Source organism: Pseudopipra pipra, chromosome 3 (genome assembly GCF_036250125.1).
Source record: "Pseudopipra pipra isolate bDixPip1 chromosome 3, bDixPip1.hap1, whole genome shotgun sequence".
In the NCBI taxonomy this organism is placed as follows: domain Eukaryota; kingdom Metazoa; phylum Chordata; class Aves; order Passeriformes; family Pipridae; genus Pseudopipra; species Pseudopipra pipra.
This window is the reverse complement of record NC_087551.1, coordinates 116,150,719-116,171,195: the sequence shown is the minus strand read 5'-3', so window position 1 is coordinate 116,171,195 and position 20,477 is coordinate 116,150,719. Positions and strand designations below refer to the sequence as shown.

The following is a 20,477-nucleotide window of genomic DNA, read 5'->3' as shown; positions in this document are numbered from 1 at the left end:
CCTCGGGAAGGTGGGAGCAGCCCCGGGAAGGTGGGAGTAACCCTGGGAACGTGGGAGCAGCCCCGGGAAGGCGGGAGCAGCCCCGGGAAGGAAAGTGCAGTCTCGGCAGTGGGAGCAGCCCCGGGAAGGTAAGTGCAGTCCTGGGAGGGCGGGAGCGGCCCGGGAAGGTGGGAGTAACCCGGGAGGGTGGAAGAGCAGTCCCAGGAAAGTGGAAGCAGTCGTTAGGGGAGCGGGGGCAGCCCGGGATGGTGGAACCAGCCTCGGGAAGGTGGGAGCGAAGCCCGCGGTGCCGGCGCCCGGTGCGCTCCGAAACCTATTGTCGGTGGGAATCCCTTAATTCCATTACACCTCCCGCAGCAATCCGCTTAGGGGAAGCCGTGGAGCGGCTGAGAAAGGACGGGGCACCGCTTAAACACACCTTGGCTTTATCCCGGGGGGGAGAGAGCGCGGCGCAGGGCACGGACAGAGCCGCGGGGCTCTCGGGTCCTGCCCAAGGCTCTGCCACCGGGCTGGAGCCGCCTCCGCCGCTCCCGGGACAGCTTCACCCGGGATCCCTGTCCCCGCTGCCACCCCGGGTCACACGGGCTGCTCTGACGTTCCCCAGCCCGGCTGGGGCTGCTCCCAGTCCTGCAAAGATGCTGCCAGGGCTGGAGCCCCTCTGCTCTGGAGCCAGGCTGGGAGAGCTGGGGGTGCTCGGCTGGGGAAGAGAAGGATCCAGGGAGACCTTGGAGCCCCTTCCAGAGCCTAAAGGGGCTCCAGGAGAGCTGGAGAGGGACTGGGGACAAGGGATGGAGGGACAGGACAAGGGGAAAGGCCAGGTTGGAGCAACCTGGGCTAGTGGAAGGTGTCCCTGCCCATGGAACGAGATGGTCTTTAAGGTCCCTCCCCCCCCCCGACCACCCTGTCATTGTAGGAATCCACCTGTGCCCGCTGCCCTCCAGCCCATTCCCTGCTCCACCTCCACCCTCAGCACGTTCAGCAGAAAGGAAAGACAAACACCCGTAAAAGGCGTGGAAAATTTTATTCTTTACTGATCTTTAATAGTTTTTTTCGTTTGGTTCAAACACAATAAATATTTTCAGTAATAGCATCGAACGGACCGGACCCCACACCCACTGCAGCACCTGAACCCCCGGAGCCGGGGCTCGGGGAGAGCCATCAGGGCTTTGACGGGGACAGGGGCAGGGCAGTGTCCCTGCTGGGAGATGGGGAGGGAGGGGGGTGGATTTTGAAGTGGATTTTGAAGTGTCCAGCCTGGAGCACGGCCCCAGCTCTGACAGGATGAACGACACTGGGAGGGTGAGCAGCGAATTCCTGAGAACCTGGGGCAGGGACACCCCGGCCACTCCCCTGGAGACCAGCCCAGAGACCTCCCAAGCCAGGTCTGACCACACCCGGGTGGGACAAAGGGTCCTCTACACACCAGCAGTGACCCTTTCCCACAGGCAAAGAGCTCCTGTCGTCACCACCCATAATTTGGGTTGGATAAAACCCTCAGAGTCCTTCGAGCCCAACTGTCCCCAGCACTGCCCAGGCCACCCCTGACCCCTGTCCCCAAGTGCCACCTCCACAGGGCTTTTAAATCCCTGCAGGGATGGGGACTCCCCCCTGCCCTGGGCAGCTGTGCCAGGGCTGGGCAGCCCTTTCCAGGAAGGAATTGTTCCAATATCCAACCTGAGCCTCTCCTGGCACAGCTGGAGGCCGTTCCCTCTTGTCCTCTCCCTGTCCCACCAAGAGCAGCCTCGGTGTCACCTCAGGCCCTGCTCTGACACAGCACAGCTGCCAAAGGCAGGAGCAGCCAAGGCTGGTTTCCCAAAAGCACCGCTTCCCTAGGGATTGTCCAGGTCTATCCCAAGGAGGAGAAGAGTTTAGGGGCCTCCCAGAGCTGACCTGAGATCAGGACAGCTCCGAGTCCCTGTGGCAGGTCCTCGATGTGCCAGGAGGTGACATCAGCCCTGCTGAAGGAGCTGGAAGGTGCTCCCAGAGCCTCAGGAGCTCCTGCTCCCAGCGCTGCTCCCGGCTCTGGCAGAGCCCCTGGCTCAGGTGCCTGACCTTTGTGAGAAGAGGCGGCTGCCAAGTCCCATCCAGGGGCTCCAGGAGAGCTGGGGAGGGACTGGGGACAAGGGATGGAGGGACAGGACACAGGGAATGGCTTCCCACTGCCAGAGGGCAGGGAGAGATGGGAGATTGGGAAGGAATTCTGGGCTATGAGGGTGGGGAGGCCCTGGCCCAGGTTGGGCAGAGAAGTTGTGGCTGCCCCTGGATCCCTGGAAGTGTCCAAGGCTTGGAGCAACCTGAACTAACATTATCCCTGGAAGAACAGACAGCACAGGTCAGCTGAGGAGCTGAGGAGCCAGGACAGGTGCCCTCCATCCCCAGGAGCACATCCCCTGGGGAGGACAGAGCCCAGCCAGTGACCTCCCCCCTGGGACATCCCCCTCAGGAGCTGTTACCCAGGAACACATTTATCCTTCAGACCCAACACCAGTGATGGATAAACGGGTTGTTCCTCAGCTGCCACACCCCACCCTGCCCACGGGCTTTGCTCTCTGCTCGTTTCCATTCCCCTCTCAGGATCCAGGAGCAGAAATCACTGGATTTCCACCAGCCCAAGGAGAACTCCCCCTCCTCAGCAGCACGGATCACTGAGGTGGGCTCTGCTCCCTCCCTGCTCTGGTGGCACCAGGGACAACCAGCCCGACCCAGCACTGATTTAAGGAGACTTGTTTTTTTAGTGTCAAGGTGCAATCAGTTAAGGCACCAAAAGGCCAGGACTCCCCAGAGACAAAGCCTGTGCAGAGGAAGCAATTCCAGTTCGGGAGAGAGATGTTTCTCCCACACACTGAGGTTTGAGTTCAGACAACTCCTCCCAGCACCAGCAGCATCCCAGTCCTGCGGGCCCAGCCATGCCCGTGGGATGAGCCAGGACCAGGCAAGGGCCGGGTTTGGGAGCCCAGGGGGAACAGCTCAGTCCTCCCCTGGCCCTGCAAACACACAACCAGACAGGAAACCATCCAACCCCCACGCTCTGCCATCCAACCGTGTCCCAGGGAAGTGTGTCCCAGTTTAAGGTTCCCTCCGATTCCCGGGCACTGAAATTTATCTCCATAATTATGTTTCAGTGAACAACATTAAACAGCCAAAAACTCAAGTGCAGCCTGGTTCATTTGCCCACTGAGGGTTTTTTTTTTTTTTTTTCTCTGTACAACATCAGTAAAAGGGATGGGAGGAAGGGACTTTATATTAAATAAACTCTGAAAACCACCCGCCCCCTTTCCCGGCCACGTCGCAGCCACATGGACACGTGAGCACACGGACAGCCAGAGCCTCCCAGGGACATCCAGAGCCTCCCAGGGACATCCAGAGTCTCCCACGATGGATGGCAGCCCTCAGGAGGTACCTGTTCATTCTCAGCCCTCAGGAGGTACATGTTTGTTCCTCAGCCCAGGGGGGAGATACCTGTTCATTCTCAGCCCAGGGGGAGGTACCTGTTCATTCTCAGCCCAGGGGGAGGTACCTGTTCATCCCTCAGCCCTCAGGAGGTACCTGTTCATCCCTCAGCCCAGGGGGAGGTACCTGTTTGTTCCTGAGCCCTCGGGAGGTACCTGTTCATTCTCAGCCCTGGGGGAAGGTACCTGTTCATTCTCAGCCCAGGGGGAGGTACCTGTTTGTTCCTCAGCCCTCAGGAGGTACCTGTTCATCCCTCAGCCCTGGGGGAGGTACCTGTTCATTCTCAGCCCTCAGGAGGTACCTGCTCACTCCTCAGCCCTGGGGGAGGTACCTGTTCATTCTCAGCCCTGGGGGAGGTACCTGTTTGTTCCTCAGCCCTCAGGAGGTACCTGCTCACTCCTCAGCCCTGGGGGAGGTACCTGTTCATTCTCAGCCCAGGGAGGAGGTACCTGCTCATTCCTCAGCCCAGGGAGGAGGTACCTGTTCATTCTCAGCCCAGGGGGAGGTACCTGTTCATCCCTCAGCCCTGGGGGAGGTACCTGTTCATTCTCAGCCCTGGGGGAGGTACCTGTTTGTTCCTCAGCCCAGGGGGAGGTACCTGTTCATCCCTCAGCCCTCAGGAGGTACCTGTTCATTCTCAGCCCTGGGGGAGGCACCTGTTCATTCTCAGCCCTCAGGAGGTGCCTGTTCATTCTCAGCCCTGGGGAGGTACCTGTTCATCCCTCAGCCCTGGGGGAGGTACCTGTTCATTCTCAGCCCTCAGGAGGTACCTGCTCACTCCTCAGCCCTGGGGGAGGTACCTGTTCGTTCCTCAGCCCTCGGGAGGTACCTGTTCATCCCTCAGCCCTGGGGGAGGCCCCAGTTGCTCCTCACAGGCCGCACCATGTGACCATGGGCCGACCAAGGGGTGACCAAGTGGCCCCGAGTTGAGCCCCACGGACTCACGAGCTCAATCTCAGGGTTTCAAGTCTCGTCTCCTGCGTGACAGTGATTCCAAGTTACAAAAGCAAACCCATCAGACAGCAGTTACTCGCTGCTGTAACTCACACGTTGGAGGTTTCCTAGAGCAGCAGGAGCCTCCTCCTGCAGAAGGAAAACGCCCTGCCCAGGCTGTTGTGCCCCACGTTGCACAGTAATCAGAGTCTGAAGGACTTTGTTCCCATGGCAGTTACACCTGCACTATCTGCTGTGCTTGTTCGCTTCCGGATGCAGCCTTTCCAGAGCCTGGCTTTAAGCTACACTCTTCATTCAAGCACAGGTCTGCATTAAATCAAGCCAACAGGAAAAGAAAAATCAGCATTCAGTCTTCACCACCCCACTCGAACTCAACCGTAAAAACAAATTAAAAAAGTCAGATCAATGCACACACGTCTTGGACAAGCGGACAGTAAACAAAGAGATCCCTGGATGAGACACGCGGCCGCTGGGGACGAGGAGACAGTGGGACTGGGGAGGGTTCCCACCACACCCTCCCCCCCCAGTGAGGGCTCTGAAGGTGCACACACAACCAACACGAGGCTCCGGGTGGAAGTGCTGGTGGGAAGGGCCGGGCTGTGCCTGGGGGTGGTGGCTCAGGCGGCCAAGGACCCGCAGAGCCGACCACAACAGCACAGCCCTGCTGGGAGGGAGGAAGACGTGGGAGCTCAGCCCTGTGGGCTCAGACACTTCCCGTGGCCACTGGGAGCTCAGACCCCATTCCTGGACTGGGAACACACACGGACAGGCAAGGATGTGGCTGAGATGTGGTCCCAGGCACCCACAGCTCGAGCAGGGCAGGCAGAAGACACAGTCCCACTCTTACAGGAAATTGAGACCTGACTTTTTAAGCCCTCCCCCTCCCCATCAGTCAGGATTTAACTACAAGTTTTGTGTGTGTCTGGGTTTTTTTTCTTTCCCCCCTCTTAAAAAAGGTGCAATATTTGCCCAAATGCAGGAAGGCAGGAGAGAACGTGGGAGAGCTGTCACCACGTGCCCCAGAGGTACCAGCCCAGGCCGAGGGCTGTCCAGCAGGGCTGGGGACAGCCAGGAACTCCCCCCACCACCAGGATGTTCCCCCGACCTGGGAGAAACGAGCCCCGTGTTGGTTTTGGTGACAGGCCCAGAGGGGCTTTGCTCAGGTAAAGCCTTTGCATCCCCTGTCCAGCTTTACCTGAGCAAGAGCCGGCGTTGGACGTTTCCCTGGGAACATTCAGCTGGTCTCAGATACAGTAGCAGTGACCTGGAGGCTCCTCCCGCTCCAGCTCCAGGCGAAGCCCCTTTGCGGTGCCAGAGGAGGGTGGGAGTGTCCCCGGCGTGTCCCAGCCCCGGTGCCCGTCCAGGGGGAGGAGGCTGGGTCTGTGGGATGGCCGAAGTATTTACAGGGGTTTGCAGCAGGTATTTACAGTCCCTCTGCGGAGCGCAGGCCCACTCTCTCCTCCTCCAGCCCTAGTCAGTCCGGGGTGGGCTTCTTGAGGGAGAAGGGCCGGATGTTGAAGTGCCTGCTCAGCTGGCTCACCTGGGGACAGGGCACACACAGGAACAGGTCAGCCAGGCTGGCAGGGCCGAGGGGAGAGGGCAGAGAGCCAGACCTGCTCCCAGGAACTCTGCTGTCCTCCTGCACCCCCTGTGCCCACCCTGCACGCTCCCCACGGATCTGTGTCCCTGGTGCTGGGGCTGGCCAGGCACTGGTTCCACAGGGAGCAGCCCTGCTGCCTTCCCACACCTCCCCAGAGAACAGCCTGGCCTCCCTGGAATCAGGCTCACTGCTGTTCCTGGCCCACCTGGAATCAGGCTCACTGCTGTTGGGGAATGCTGCCCTGAACCCAGGCCTGCAGGATTGTCCCCCTCACATTTTACCCTGCTCCCTCTCTGCTCCTCCCAGCATTGCTTTCGTTATTTTGCTGAAATTAATTCGATATCTCAGATTACTATATAAAAAAACCATCCCTGAATCCATTCAAATTGGGGGCCGGATACTTCCTGCGGAAGGAGGCTGAGCTGGGAACAGAGGGTTTGTTCCTGATCATCCCTCCCAAATTCGGAGCAGTTTGGGGTTATGCCCCAGTCACAAAGCCTTTAAAGGCTCTTCAGCTCCAAGTGACTTTTATCCTGGAAGAAGGGATGGATGGGCCCCCAGAAAGCTGGAGGGAGGGAAGGAAGGGAACAGTCTCTGGGAAGCTCCTGGGAGGGGATGGGCAAAGGTGGGCAGGAGCATTTCCCCACCCGGTCAGTCCCATCTCCAGCTGTGATTCCAAGACCAAATTTCTTTTAAGCTTCTTAGTTACACAAATTCTTCTTGCACAGGGGGCTCTTTGTCCTGATCGGAAAGACAGGACAACCTGGCTGTTACTCCTGGCTGGAACTACAGCTGGAACTCCACTCTGAGGCTCCACGTTGGAGCTGGACTTCCCAGGAGAAGGGGTTTCCCAAGGAGGGTGTCCCCAGCCCGGCAGGGGACACGGGGTTGCTTGTCCTCCTTCCTTGCCCTCAGCAGCTTCCTGGGGCATTCCAGACGGGACTTGGGTCTTCTACAAGTTTGTTTTCCCTCTTGATCAAAACTCAGGCAGAGCAAGAGGAGCAAATCCCTGGATCTCAGCCCTGACAGCAGGGGAGGTGGCCTTGCAGCTCCAGGGTTCCCACTTTCCCTACCAGGGACATCCCCCCTCCATCCTGGCTCTCCCAGCACCTTGGAGACCTCACTGGGAGACCTCAGAGCTCCTTCCAGTGCCTGATGGGGCTCCAGGAGAGCTGGAAAAGAACTTTGGACAAGGGCTGGAGGGACAGGACACAGGGAATGGCTTCCCACTGCCAGAGGGCAGGGAGAGATGGGAGATGGGGAAGGAATTCCTGGCTGGGAGGGTGGGGAGGAGCTGGGCTGGAATTCCCAGAGAAGCTGTGGCTGCCCCTGGATCCCTGGAAGTGTCCAAGGCCAGGTTGGACGGGGCTTGGAGCACCCTGGGCTGGTGGGAGGTGTCCCTGCCCGTGGCAGGGGGTGGCACCGGATGACTTTAAGTTCCCTCCCAACCCAAACCATCCCGGCATTCCAGGGTTTGTTTCCAGCTCCCGCGACACAGCCCCGGGGGTACAGCAGGTCTCAGAGCCCTGCAACCCTGCAGGGATCCAGCCCACACTCCAGGCAGCCCCGGGCAGCTCCCCCGGGCCGTTCCCACCCGCGCTCCCGCATTCCCCCGCCCCATTCCCCGCCCCGTCCTGCCGCGGAGCAGCGGCCCCCGAGCCCCACGTACCACGAGCACGCCGTAGTGGATGTGTGCCAGGGTGAGGAAGGCCGTCAGCAGGTAGAGCAGCAGCGTCTCGCTGTGGGCCGCCAGCCCCGAGGCGACGAGCAGCAGCGCGGCCGCGATGGGCAGCAGCATCCAGTGCAGGGGCCGGCACCGCGTGCTGCTCATCTGGCACACGATCAGCTGGCACTGGGGACAGGGCACGGCCTGAGCACGGGCTGGGGGCCGGGGGGCCCAGGGTGCTGTCCCCAGGGCACGGGGGGTGTCCCTGTGCTGGCACTGCTGGGGCACCTCCAGTGCTGGGGCAGCTCTGGGACCCTCAGACAGGAGACACAGGGAGGGAAGGGAAGGGAGCTGGGAAGGGGCTGGAGCAGCAGGAGGGGCTGAGGGAGCTGGGGGGGCTCAGCCTGGAGAAAAGGAGGCTCAGGGGGGACCTTCTGGCTCTGCAATCCCCTGACAGGAGGGGGGAGCCGGGGGGGGGTCGGGCTCTGCTCCCAGGGAACAAGGGACAGGAGGAGAGGGAACGGCCTCCAGCTGTGCCAGGGGAGGGTCAGGTGGGATATTGGGACAATTCCTGCATGGAAAGGGCTGTCCAGCCCTGGCACAGCTGCCCAGGGAGGTGGTGGAGCCCCATCCCTAGCGGGATTTCAAAGCCCTGTGGATGTGGCACTTGGGGACATGGCTCAGTGTGGATCAGCCTGGGCAGTGCTGGGGGATTGGCTTGACCTGATGATCTTAAAAGCCCTTCCCAACCTCAAGGATTCTGCAAATCTATGGACACGCAGCTAGACCAGATTCTGACCAAAAAATTAGTCCCTCCCCTTTTACATTTACCCCCAAAAATGAAGCAGGAGCTCCCTTCCCATCAGCACTTTGCTGCTCACAGCACAGGGGGTGCACGAGCCTCTGAGAACACTCAATTTAACTAATTCTCCAGCTTCTCAAGCATAAAGCAAAGGCTGCTCACAGAGATGTTGGCAAAGGCTGTTCCAACCATGAAGTAGAAGAGCCTGGGCTGGACCTCCAGGATGTCAGAGGGGGACAGGAAGATCCACGTGGTGCAGAGCAGGAACAGCAGCACCGGGGACACGAGGGGCAGCAGGATCTCATACACAGAGTGGTGCTTCAAGGTGTTGCTTTTATAGGCCCTGGAACACAAGGAAAGAAACGAAAACACATGGAATCAATGGGAGATCCCTGGTGCTGCCTCCAGGAAATACCTGAGGGGGCTCCAGGAGAGCTGGGGAGGGACTGGGGACAAGGCATGGAGGGACAGGACACAGGGAATGGATCCCACTGCCAGAGGGCAGGGAGAGATGGGAGATTGGGAAGGAATTCTTCCCTGTCAGGGTGGGGAGGCCCTGGAATAGGTTACCCAAAAAAGCTGTGGCTGCCCCTGGATCCCTGGAAGTGTCCCAGGCCAAGTTGGACAGGGCTTGGAGCAACCTGGGCTGGTGGAAGGTGTCCCTGCCCATGGCAGGGGGTGGGACTGGATTCATTTAATGTCTCTTCCCACCCAAACCACCCTGGGATCCCAAAAACTCACTTGTAGAAGTTGTACAGGCTCATGGGCAGCGTCACAGTGAGAGCACAGGCTGGAAGAGAACAGAGCCACGTCAGGGCCCTGGCAGAGGGTCCCTCACGTCCCCCCTGCACGTGCAGCTGCCCGGGCCCTGCTTTGAGGGTCCCTCACGTCCCCCCTGCATGTGCAGCTGCCCAGGCCCTGCTTTGAGGGTCCCTCACGTCCCCCCTGCACGTGCAGCTGCCCAGGCCCTGCTTTGAGGGTCCCTCACGTCCCCCCTGCATGTGCAGCTGCCCAGGCCCTGCTTTGAGGGTCCCTCATGTGCCCCCTGCACGTGCAGCTGCCCAGGCCCTGCTTTGAGGGTCCCTCACGTCCCCCTGCACGTGCAGCTGCCCAGGCCCTGCTTTGAGGGCCTTGCAACAAATAACAGCCCCGAGGGCGCCCCAGGAGCGGCTCAGCACGTTCAGAAGTAGGTGCTCCTACCTCTGCTCCAAGGGCTGTAATTAAAACTGAGCTCTGCTATAAATTAAAGGCATTTCCATTTGAAAGAGCTGCATTAATGAGCCCGGTATTGTGCTTTAGACAGGGGGAGAAAGTTTAATTATAACACATTTCTAATGGGACGTGAGGCGAGTGCAAACGCCACGAGTGACGTGCTCCAGTCTTCATAACAAAGGCAGTTTGCAGCTTCTCCAGCTGTGTGCAAACACTTCCAGTGCCCACAGTGCCAAAAAGTTGTCATTATAACTTGAAAAACAATACAAACCACCTGAATGACTGAAAGATCTACACCCCAATCAGAACCATCAACCACTGTACCCATGACAGCCCAGCACAGCTCCCGCCCTGCTTATCCAGCACAAGGTATTTTAACAGAGCTGGAAATATTCCTGCTTTAATAACCCAGCTCCTACCCCAAACCCTGCCCCTGTGGGCACTGGGCTCTCTTGTTCACGCTGGAAAAGCACATTTATTATTCATATGTGAAGTTATGGGGTCTGTGGGCACTGGGCTCTCTTGTTCACACTGGAAAAGCACATTTATTATTCATATGTGAAGTTATGGGGTCTGTGGGCACTGGGCTCTATTTTTCACACTGGAAAAGCACATTATTATTATTCACATGTGAAGTTACACAGCTGCCAGAGGAAAGCTCAGAACATCCACCTGATAGAAGTGCAGGGACTACACTTAACACACCAATTAACTTGAAATGAAGTAATTACAAAGAACACAGCAAATAAACTGAGCAGGAGGTTGTGAACGAGGCAAATGGCATTAAATGAGGTCAGCTCAGCTCTGCTCTTTGCAGCAGCTTCTTTGGACTGACCACAGGAGAGAAAGGCTGGGCTTTTATTTCAGTTTTATTATTACTGTTATTGTTCAATGCTCAGGTGGGTGGATGGAGGGCAGGATCCCCACACAGCAGAGCTCCCACCCACCTCCAGGGCTGCAACGTCCCTCCCACACAGTGTTTGTGCTCTGGGGTGAGGGAGCCCCACGGCAGCAAAACAAGTGGCCTGACCCCCCCAAAACAGCCCAAGGCTGGGGAGGCCCCACTGGGTGCCAGGTCCCAGCACCCACCTGCACATGGGGCTTTATCCCCTCAAAACCCTGCTTTTATCACACTGGTTTTATCCCCTAAACCCCCCCCGGCTCTCACTGCAACCAAACTGAGCTCCCCCGGTGTGTGAAGGCAGCCCAGGCAGACGGGAGTTAAGCTCTCCAAAATAACTCTGCAGGAGAGAGCAGTGTTTTGCAAGGCTGGGAAAGGGCAGGCTGTGAGAACACCCTCCATTAGTCACCTCAAAACAGCCCAGAGCAGCTCCCCTGGCAGCAAACAGAGCAGCGTTAGCAGGGCATTAACATCGGCTTGGTTAAAAAGGGGGAGTTTAAAAGACAGGCTTCAACATGGAGCTTCTTACCAATAATCATTGCAGTGAATAGGTCTCTATATAAGAAATTAAACAGGAAAGGTGCATACCAGGCCTCAACTCCCACAAAGGCTGTCACTATGTAGACAATTGAAATGGTCTGAAAGAAAGCACAAGGACAGGCAGGCGTGAGGAACGCGACGGGCACGGCTGGAGAGTGTGAGAGTGTGAGCTGGGAGTGTGAGCTGGGAGTGTGTGAGCTGGGAGAGTGTGAGCTGGGAGAGTGTGAGCTGGGAGTGTGTGAGCTGGGAGAGTGTGAGCTGGGAGAGTGTGAGAGTGTGAGCTGGGAGTGTGAGCTGGGAGAGTGTGAGAGTGTGAGCTGGGAGTGTGAGCTGAGAGAGTGTGAGCTGAGAGTGTGTGAGCTGGGAGTGTGAGCTGGGAGTGTGAGCTGGGAGTGTGAGCTGGGAGAGTGTGAGAGTGTGAGCTGGGAGAGTGTGAGAGTGTGAGCTGGGAGAGTGTGAGAGTGTGAGCTGAGAGTGTGAGCTGAGAGTGTGAGAGTGTGAGCTGGGAGAGTGTGAGAGTGTGAGCTGGGAGTGTGTGAGCTGGGAGAGTGTGAGCTGAGAGAGTGTGAGCTGGGAGAGTGTGAGCAGGGAGAGTGTGAGCTGGGAGAGTGTGAGCTGAGAGTGTGAGCTGAGAGTGTGAGCTGAGAGTGTGAGCTGGGAGTGTGAGCTGGGAGAGTGTGAGCTGGGAGAGTGTGAGCAGGGAGCGTGTGAGCTGGGAGTGTGAGCTGGGAGAGTGTGAGCTGGGAGAGTGTGAGCTGGGAGTGTGTGAGCTGGGAGAGTGTGAGCTGGGAGAGTGTGAGCTGGGAGTGTGTGAGCTGGGAGAGTGTGAGCTGGGAGAGTGTGAGCTGGGAGAGTGTGAGAGTGTGAGCTGGGAGTGTGTGAGCTGGGAGAGTGTGAGCTGAGAGAGTGTGAGCTGGGAGAGTGTGAGCTGGGAGAGTGTGAGCTGGGAGTGTGTGAGCTGGGAGAGTGTGAGCTGGGAGAGTGTGAGCTGGGAGAGTGTGAGAGTGTGAGCTGGGAGTGTGTGAGCTGGGAGAGTGTGAGCTGAGAGAGTGTGAGCTGGGAGAGTGTGAGCTGGGAGAGTGTGAGCTGGGAGTGTGTGAGCTGGGAGAGTGTGAGCTGGGAGAGTGTGAGCTGGGAGTGTGTGAGCTGGGAGAGTGTGAGAGTGTGAGCTGGGAGAGTGTGAGCTGAGAGTGTGAGCTGGGAGTGTGAGCTGGGAGAGTGTGAGCTGGGAGTGTGTGAGAGTGTGAGCTGGGAGAGTGTGAGCTGGGAGAGTGTGAGCTGGGAGAGTGTGAGCTGGGAGTGTGTGAGCAGGGAGTGTGAGCTCGGAGAGTGTGAGCTGAGAGTGTGAGCTGAGAGTGTGAGCTGGGAGAGTGTGAGCTGAGAGTGTGAGCTGAGAGTGTGAGCTGGGAGAGTGTGAGCTGGGAGAGTGTGAGCTGGGAGAGTGTGAGCTGGGAGTGTGTGAGCAGGGAGTGTGAGCTCGGAGAGTGTGAGCTGAGAGTGTGAGCTGAGAGTGTGAGCTGGGAGAGTGTGAGCTGGGAGAGTGTGAGCTGGGAGAGTGTGAGCTGGGAGTGTGTGAGAGTGTGAGCTGGGAGAGTGAGCTGGGAGTGTGTGAGAGTGTGAGCTGAGAGTGTGAGCTGGGAGAGTGTGAGCTGGGAGTGTGAGCTGGGAGTGTGTGAGAGTGTGAGCTGGGAGTGTGTGAGCTGGGAGTGTGTGAGAGTGTGAGCTGGGAGAGTGAGCTGGGAGTGTGTGAGCTGAGAGTGTGAGCTGGGAGTGTGTGAGCTGGAAGTGTGAGCTGGGAGAGTGTGAGCTGAGAGTGTGTGAGCTGGGAGTGTGTGAGCTGGGAGAGTGTGAGCTGGGAGAGTGAGTTGGGAGAGTGTGAGCTGAGAGAGTGTGAGCTGAGAGTGTGTGAGCTGAGAGTGTGTGAGCTGGGAGTGTGAGCTGGGAGAGTGTGAGAGTGTGAGCTGAGAGTGTGAGCTGGGAGAGTGTGAGCTGGGAGAGTGTGAGCTGAGAGTGTGAGCTGGGAGAGTGTGAGCTGGGAGTGTGTGAGCTGGGAGAGTGTGAGCTGGGAGAGTGTGAGCTGGGAGAGTGTGAGCTGAGAGTGTGAGCTGGGAGTGTGAGCTGGGAGAGTGTGAGCTGGGAGAGTGTGAGCTGGGAGAGTGAGAGTGTGTGAGCTGGGAGTGTGTGAGCTGGGAGAGTGTGAGCTGAGAGTGTGAGAGTGTGAGCTGGGAGTGTGAGAGTGTGTGAGCTGGGAGTGTGAGCTGGGAGAGTGTGAGCTGGGAGAGTGTGAGCTGGGAGAGTGTGAGCTGGGAGAGTGTGAGCTGAGAGTGTGAGCTGGGAGAGTGTGAGCTGGGAGTACCTGGGCTGGCACCACCTGGCAGCTCTGCTAAGGCACGTTCAGCCCAACCCACCCCAGGAAGGAGGAAAATAAAACAAACTCACAACCCCCCCACGGCTGGAGGTGTAATCAGAGTGAGCTGGGATTGGATCAGGCAGTGCCTGTCCCTGTGCCAGCACTGCTGGGGTAGCAGGGCCAGGGCAGTGCCCTCCCTGTGCTGCCACTGCTGGGGCACCTCCAGTACTGGGGCAGCTCTGGGACCCTCACACAGGAGACACAGGGAGGGGCTGGAGCGTGGGCAGGGAAGGGAAGGGAGCTGGGAAGGGGCTGGAGCAGCAGGAGGGGCTGAGGGAGCTGGGGGGGCTCAGCCTGGAGAAAAGAGGGATCAGGGGGGACCTTCTGGCTCTGCAACCCCCTGACAGGAGGGGGGAGCCGGGGGGGGTTGGGCTCTGCTGCCAGGGAACAAGGGACAGGAGGAGAGGGAACGGCCTCCAGCTGTGCCAGGGGAGGGTCAGGTGGGATATTGGGACAATTCCTGCATGGAAAGGGCTGTCCAGCCCTGGCACAGCTGCCCAGGGAGGTGGTGGAGTCCCCATCCCTGGCGGGATTTAAAATCCCTGTGGATGTGACACATGGGGACACAGGTCAGTGGTGGCCTGGGCAGTGCTGGGGCATGGCTGGACTCGATGGTCTCAGAGGACTTTTCCAGCCTCAGTGATTCCTGGAGAAGGGCAGGACCAGGAGCCAGGATGCCCTTGCTCAGCCAGAACCCACGAGATGTCCCGAGCACAGTGACAGGTTTTACACCACAAGTTCCAGTGACCCCAGAGGGTTCACTCAGGGACAGTTTCTTATCCACCTGCTGCTGGATTACAGGGCAAAGGCTCACAGGGAATATTTCAGCTTTACCAAGCCCCTCTGAACTGGTGGAACACGCTGCAGGGCAGCTCAGCCCTCCACCCTGCCCTTCTGCAAGGGGCACGAGCTGAAAGCACGGGCGTTAAGCAACACTTGTGGAGAAAGGGCTCAGAGTTATCTGGGGTTCAGCTCCAGAGTCCTTTACCAGGAGAGATTATTATTATAATTATTATAGTGCAGCTGCATTCACTGAACTCTCCTTCCAGCACCTGATGAGCCAGAAGATAAATAGAACAGGTGTAATCAGATATAAGAGGCTTTTTTACAATGAGGGTGGTAAAACACTGGCACAGGTTGTCAAGAGAACGTGTGGTTGCCCCATCCCTGGAATTGTTCAAGGCCAGGTTGGACAGGGCCTGGAGCAACCTGGGTGAGTGGAAGGCACTGCCAGCAATACAGGGCACCTGTCTCATGCCAGCTGTCATCACAAAAAGCTCCCTGCAGAGAATTCCTTAACGAGGGATGGACACCCCAACACCCCAGAGGGTCCCTCACCATCAGTCTCAACGCCCACTGCCCAGGCACCAGGGTATGGGGGGGCACCTCCCCGGGCACCTTTGCTCCAGGCACAGCAATTAACGAGCCAATTAACCCCGCTGTGGTTTTGGCACCTGCCCCAATAGCGCCAAAGGGCACCCCAAACATCCAGCCTTGAACTCACCCGCACCGGTGCCACGCAGGAAACTGCCCAAAGCCACACTTCAGGTGGCCAAAACACGCTGAGAACCAGGGGGAGAGGAAAGACAAGGCAGTGCCCACCCTTCAAACCTCGGTTTTCCCGGAGAGTCCACCTCCAAGGGGGAAATTCCACGACCGACAAGGCTCTGGAGGGGAGCAGAGCCAGCTCCTCCCTCGCACCCCGCGGTGGGTGGGCACACCCCAACCCGGGGGCTGGCTGGGCACTCACCACCTGGCTGATGTCATATCCCCAGGGCAGGAACAGAATGCCCGTGTTGTACTTCTCCCAGTGGGAGAGGATGAAGGAGAACAAGACCACCCAGAGCAGGAGGTAGAGGACGAAGACGCTGACGCCGGTGGAGCCGCGGCCGAAGGTGGAGTAGACGGTCACCACGAAGTACACGCAGGCCCAGCTGTCCAGCCCGTGGTCGAAGAGCTCCCCCAGGGGGGTGCTGGAGTTGGTCCGGCGCGCCTGCTTCCCGTCCACTCCATCTGGGAGGAGCAGAAGGAAGGGGCAGTTCTCCTGGGCAACCCACACGCAAAGCACAGGGGACAGCGGCTGCCAACACTCCCACCCTCTGGCAGGGAGTGGGGAGTGGGATTCCCACCCCCCCCGATCCACGGGAGGCTGGAAACGTAACAGGCTGACAAGGTTACGTTTAGTGCCTTGTATTTCCTCTGTATTCCTTAAAGCAGCCCCTTCCAGAGCCTAAAGGGGCTCCAGGAGAGCTGGAGAGGGACTGGGGACAAGGGCTGGAGGGACAGGACACAGGGAATGGATCCCACTGCCAGAGGGCAGGGAGAGATGGGAGATTGGGAAGGAATTCATGGCTGGGAGGGTGGGGAGGAGCTGGGCTGGAATTCCCAGAGAAGCTGTGGCTGGATCCCTGAAGTGTCCCAGGCCAGGCTGGACAGGGCTTGGAGCAACCTGGGCTAGTGGGAGGTGTCCCTGCCCATGGCAGGGGGTGGCACTGGATGAGTTTAAGTTCCCTCCCAACCCAAACCATTCTGTGATTCCTGACTATTTAAAGCAGACCCAAGACAGGATTTCACAATTTATCTCAAATTTGTCTCGGTTCCAGTTTCCTCCTTTCCTCATCTGCTGCTCTGGGACAACTTCCTTCTCTCCACTTTGCAAAGCAGCTCCCAGAAGCTGCTCCAGCAGACCCAGGAGCAGCTGGATCAGTGCCTGGCAGGAGACAGAATCCAACATTTCCCAGGGGGCTCAGAGACCGGGTGACCACGCAGCCACAGCACGACCAGGGGAGCACAGCCCAGCAGGAACACTCTTACCTAACGTGTAGGCCATGAAGTTGAGGAGCCCCACAACGATCCACACTCCGTTGGGAACGTGCTGGTGGTCAGGAGCTGCAGGGATCAGACAGAGCCGAGTCAGGACAGCTCAGGACGAGCCCCCAGGGGGGTTTGTTTTGGCCCAAGAGGCCCCAGGACCAAGCAAAGCACCTGCACAGCTCAGTGAAACGGGGATGTGAACTTTTCGGGACGTGACGGCGGAGCTGCTCCACAACAGCTCACGAAACCAGGACACTGAGGACTTTTCCTTCCAGGATTTAACTTCTCCTCTGTCCCCAGATCCCCAAAAATCACGGGCTCTAAGAACTGGGGCCAGTTCCTTAGCCCCACTGCAGCACCACGGAGTTGTGTGCAGGGGACTCTCCTGCATCCCTCGCTCAGAGCATCAGGTGGAGCCTCTCCGGGATGTGGCAATTCCCGGTCTCCGTGCCAGGATTCCCCGCCCGCTCTCCAGTCCCATCCCTCCAATGGAAAAGGAGCTGCTCCTTCATGGCACCCCCATGTCCCACAGCATGGCCCTGGCAGGGAGCCAGCACAGCCAGGGAGCCAGAGGGGTGCTGGAAAACAGGGGGTGCTGGAAAACAGCGGGAGGGCACGGGGAGGTCTCCTGAAGGAGCAGTGATTCCTTGGAATGCCATCCCCAGTAAACAGCAGGAGGGCATGGGGAGGTCTCCAGAAGGAGCAGTGATTCCTTGGAATGCCACTCCCTGTTTCCTCAGGGCAGCAGGATGGTGCCTTCCCAGCAGCAAGCAGAGGGTCACGCCCACAAAGCCATCCCAGGAGGAGGGAAGGCACAAGGCTCTGGAGGCTCCATCAGCACAAGGAAAGGTTCTCTTTCCAAGAGGGACGTGCAAAACATGGATGAAAAAGTGCCCCAAAGCAAGAGAGTCACCACCCCTCCAAAGGCAACTTCTGAGAGGCTGAGACAGCTGGGGAGTCACCTGGAGAAGGGAAGGATCCAGGGAGACCTGAGAGATCCTTCCAGAGCCTAAAGGGGCTCCAGGAGAGCTGGAGAAGGGAAGGATCCAGGGAGACCTGAGAGATCCTTCCAGAGCCTAAAGGGGCTCCAGGAGAGCTGGAGAGGGACTTGAGACAAGGGATGGAGGGACAGGACACAGGGAATGGCTTCCCGCTGCCAGAGGGCAGGGAGAGATGGGAGACTGGGAAGGAATTCTTCCCTGGGAGGGTGGGGAGGCCCTGGCACAGGTTGCCCAGAGCAGCTGTGGCTGCCCCTGGATCCCTGGAAGTGTCCAAGGCCAGGTTGGACGGGGCTTGGAGCAACCTGGGCTAGTGGAAGGTGTCCCTGCCCATGGCAGGGGATGGGACTGGAGGGCCTTGAAGGTCCCTTCCAAGCCAAACCATTCTATAATTCCACGATTCTGGATGTCTGATGTCGTGGGGATTGTCCCCTTGACCTACTGTCAGCTTTTCCTCCATGGCCCAAGGACCAAACACGACCCAAATCTTGGCAAACAGCCCCCGATGCCACCCGAGCTCTCGACAGCCTGGACTCGCCCACCCACCAACAAAGGCAATCCCCAGAAACCAGGATCTTCCCACTTAACTGTGTTTTGATGAGGGGCCCAGTTTTAGAAGAACAAGAATGAACTCTCCAGAGCAACCCAACCCAACCCTGACAGGGGCAGAGGGAGAGAAAACACAGAGGGATCCACGGACAGTTATCCCGCTGTAACCCCTTCCCTGGGATTCTGCCATGAGGGAAGGGACAACCGAGCCTTTGGAATCTCAGGCAGCGTTGGAAAGCTCAAAGCTGTGAGCAGGGAGGCTGAGGAGGAGGATTTGGCCTGGTTGGTCTGCAGGGGTGGAGTGTTTTGCAAGAGGGCAGCGAGCAGGGATGTGAGGAACGAGGCTGCCGGTTCCAGCATGTCACCCTGTGATTTGAAAACAAGGGCACTGGGTTGTTGTCTGCTCTGTAGGAAGAGCCAATTCCTGCCCAAGATTCCAGCTGTTTGCTCCTCCCTCTGTAGGATGAGCCCATTCCTGCCCAAGATTCCAGCTGTTTGCTCCTCCCTCTCCCACCTGACGCCAGGAGCTCACTCCCCTGGCAGCTGGAGGGAAGGTGTTGTACCCAGACAAGTCCTGCTCAGGAAGCCCCAGTGGGTTCAACCCCCTGCTCCGTCCCATCACTTGGGAAGGCCCAGACCCAGGGGCCTCCCCCACACGCTCTGGAATTCCCAGCACACCCAGTGGCAGACCCGCATCCCCCCGGGAACGCGCGGCCTTACCGGAGGCGTAGAAGTCCGGGTCGAAGTACGCCATGAGGAAGAAGTTGAAGACAAGGAGCAGGAAGCCAGAGAAGGTGATCAAGTTTGGGGCCAGCCAGGTGGGGAAGATCTGTGGGGAAGCAGCAAAAGAACAGAGGAACTCCTTAAACCACGGGTGAGGCAGCACGTGCTGCGGGGACACCGTCCGGAGCATCCCGAGCATCCCGAGCAGCAGGATGGGATGCAGGGACTCAGGGCAGGCTGCAGGCAGCCCCTGGGGGCTCGGGGCACCCCAAAGGAGGCAGCTGAGGGTGCCCCAGAGGCGGCTGGCGGGGCTCACCTTGACGATGGTGTTCCAGAAGGGATGCATCACGTACAGGGACAGGGGGTTGCTGTCCACGGCGCTGTACTGGGAGCCACAGAGGAAACAAAGCCACAGGTCAGGGCTCAGAAACACATGGGAAAAGGCCAGAGATCCGGAATCACAGGGGTTGGAAGGGACCTTAAGGATCATCTGGTCCCAACCCCTCCACCATGGGCGGGGACAACTCCCACTATCCCACTTATCCAACCTGGCCTGGAACACTTCCAGAGCTGGGGCATCCACAACCCTGTTCCAGTGCCTCACCACCCTCACAGTACAGAATTTCTTCCCAGCATCCAACCTGAATTTCCCCTCTTGCAATCTGTATCCATTACTCCTTGTCCCATCACTGCTGTTCCAGGGATACTGAGCTTTCCACGAGGACAAAACCCACCCGAGTTTGGCACTGCAACAGCACTTGGGTCAAGGGTGGGGTCTCCCCAAAAACAGTGTGAACAGCCCAAAAAGCCCCCCCAGACCCTGCATGGGGCACCCAGGGCACTCCTGGTGCTCACCCACCGACCCTCCAGTCTTTGGAAGTGTCAGCTCCAGCTCTCTGAGCTGGACACAAAGCAAGGAGAAGATGCTGATCGTTCACCAGGCACCTGCCTCCAACTGCTCTGCCCTGCCTGGGTGGGGAAAAACGTGGAGGGAGAGCTCCTGCCCCTCATCCCACCACTTCTGCAACATTTCAGGTGCTCAGGGCGTGTTTGTGTGGGGGGAATAAAAATAGAAATGCAAATTAAAGGCTGAGACAAGGCGTGAGACAACTCCAGTCAGGGAGTTAAACCTGGACACCCGTTGGCTCTGGAGAGCAGCACGAGCTGTCCTCTGCTCCCACAGCCCTTCTGACACAGATCTCCCTGGCTAAAGTCCTCTTCCCCAGGAAACACTTTGATAAGAATCCCAAGGAAATTCCACAGCCTATGGAACTCCTTGGCTCACACGCTCAGGGCTGGGCGGGGCAGAACCTGCTGCCCACCCACCCTTGGCCCCCATAGTTGGGGCAACCCCCCCCTAAGGTCCCCAGCAGGGGCACCCGCTTGAGTCCAATCCCAGCACAGAATCCCAGACTGGTCTGGGTGGGGAGGGAGCTGAAATCTCACCCAGTGCCACCCCTGCCATGGGCAGGGACACCTCCCACTAGCCCAGGTTGCTCCAAGCCCCCTCCAACCTGGCCTTGGACACTTGCAGGGATCCAGGGGCAGCCACAGCTTCTCTGGGCAACCTGTGCCAGGACCTCCCCACCCTCACAGCCAGGAATTCCTTCCCAGTCTCCCATCTGTCCCTGCCCTCTGGCAGTGGGAAGCCATTCCCTGTGTCCTGTCCCTCCATCCCTTGTCCCCAGTCCCTCTCCAGCTCTCCTGGAGCCCCTTTAGGCTCTGGAAGGATCTCTGAGATCTCCTCAGAGCCTTCCCTTCTCCAGGTGACCCCCCCCAGCTCTCCCAGCCTGGCTCCAGAGCAGAGGGGCTCCAGTCCTGGCAGCATCTCCGCGGCCTCCTCTGGACTCTCTCCAGC

At 58.7% G+C, this 20,477-nt stretch overlaps 1 protein-coding gene across 2 annotated transcripts in view; it reads right to left on the bottom strand.

The window, feature by feature from the left end:
- Positions 1–1,002: 1,002 nt before the first annotated feature.
- SELENOI (selenoprotein I) overlaps positions 1,003–20,477 on the bottom strand; it is a 32,011-nt gene continuing 12,536 nt past the window's right edge. Inside the window, exons 2-12 of one of the 2 annotated variants that reach the window (XR_010429637.1) lie at positions 18,936–19,004; positions 18,617–18,725; positions 16,350–16,424; positions 15,286–15,548; positions 11,115–11,223; positions 9,214–9,262; positions 8,635–8,815; positions 7,674–7,856; positions 4,193–5,944; positions 3,636–4,162; positions 1,003–3,605 (exon numbers count right to left, since the gene is read on the bottom strand). Coding sequence is in view for 1 of the 2 variants with exons in the window: in XM_064651224.1 (XP_064507294.1) it covers positions 5,879–5,944; positions 7,674–7,856; positions 8,635–8,815; positions 9,214–9,262; positions 11,115–11,223; positions 15,286–15,548; positions 16,350–16,424; positions 18,617–18,725; positions 18,936–19,004 (1,104 nt within the window). In the remaining variant the exon portion in view is untranslated. Of the gene's footprint in view, positions 3,606–3,635; positions 4,163–4,192; positions 5,945–7,673; positions 7,857–8,634; positions 8,816–9,213; positions 9,263–11,114; positions 11,224–15,285; positions 15,549–16,349; positions 16,425–18,616; positions 18,726–18,935; positions 19,005–20,477 lie in introns of those variants that run through there. The other variant, XM_064651224.1, reaches the window with a different exon arrangement.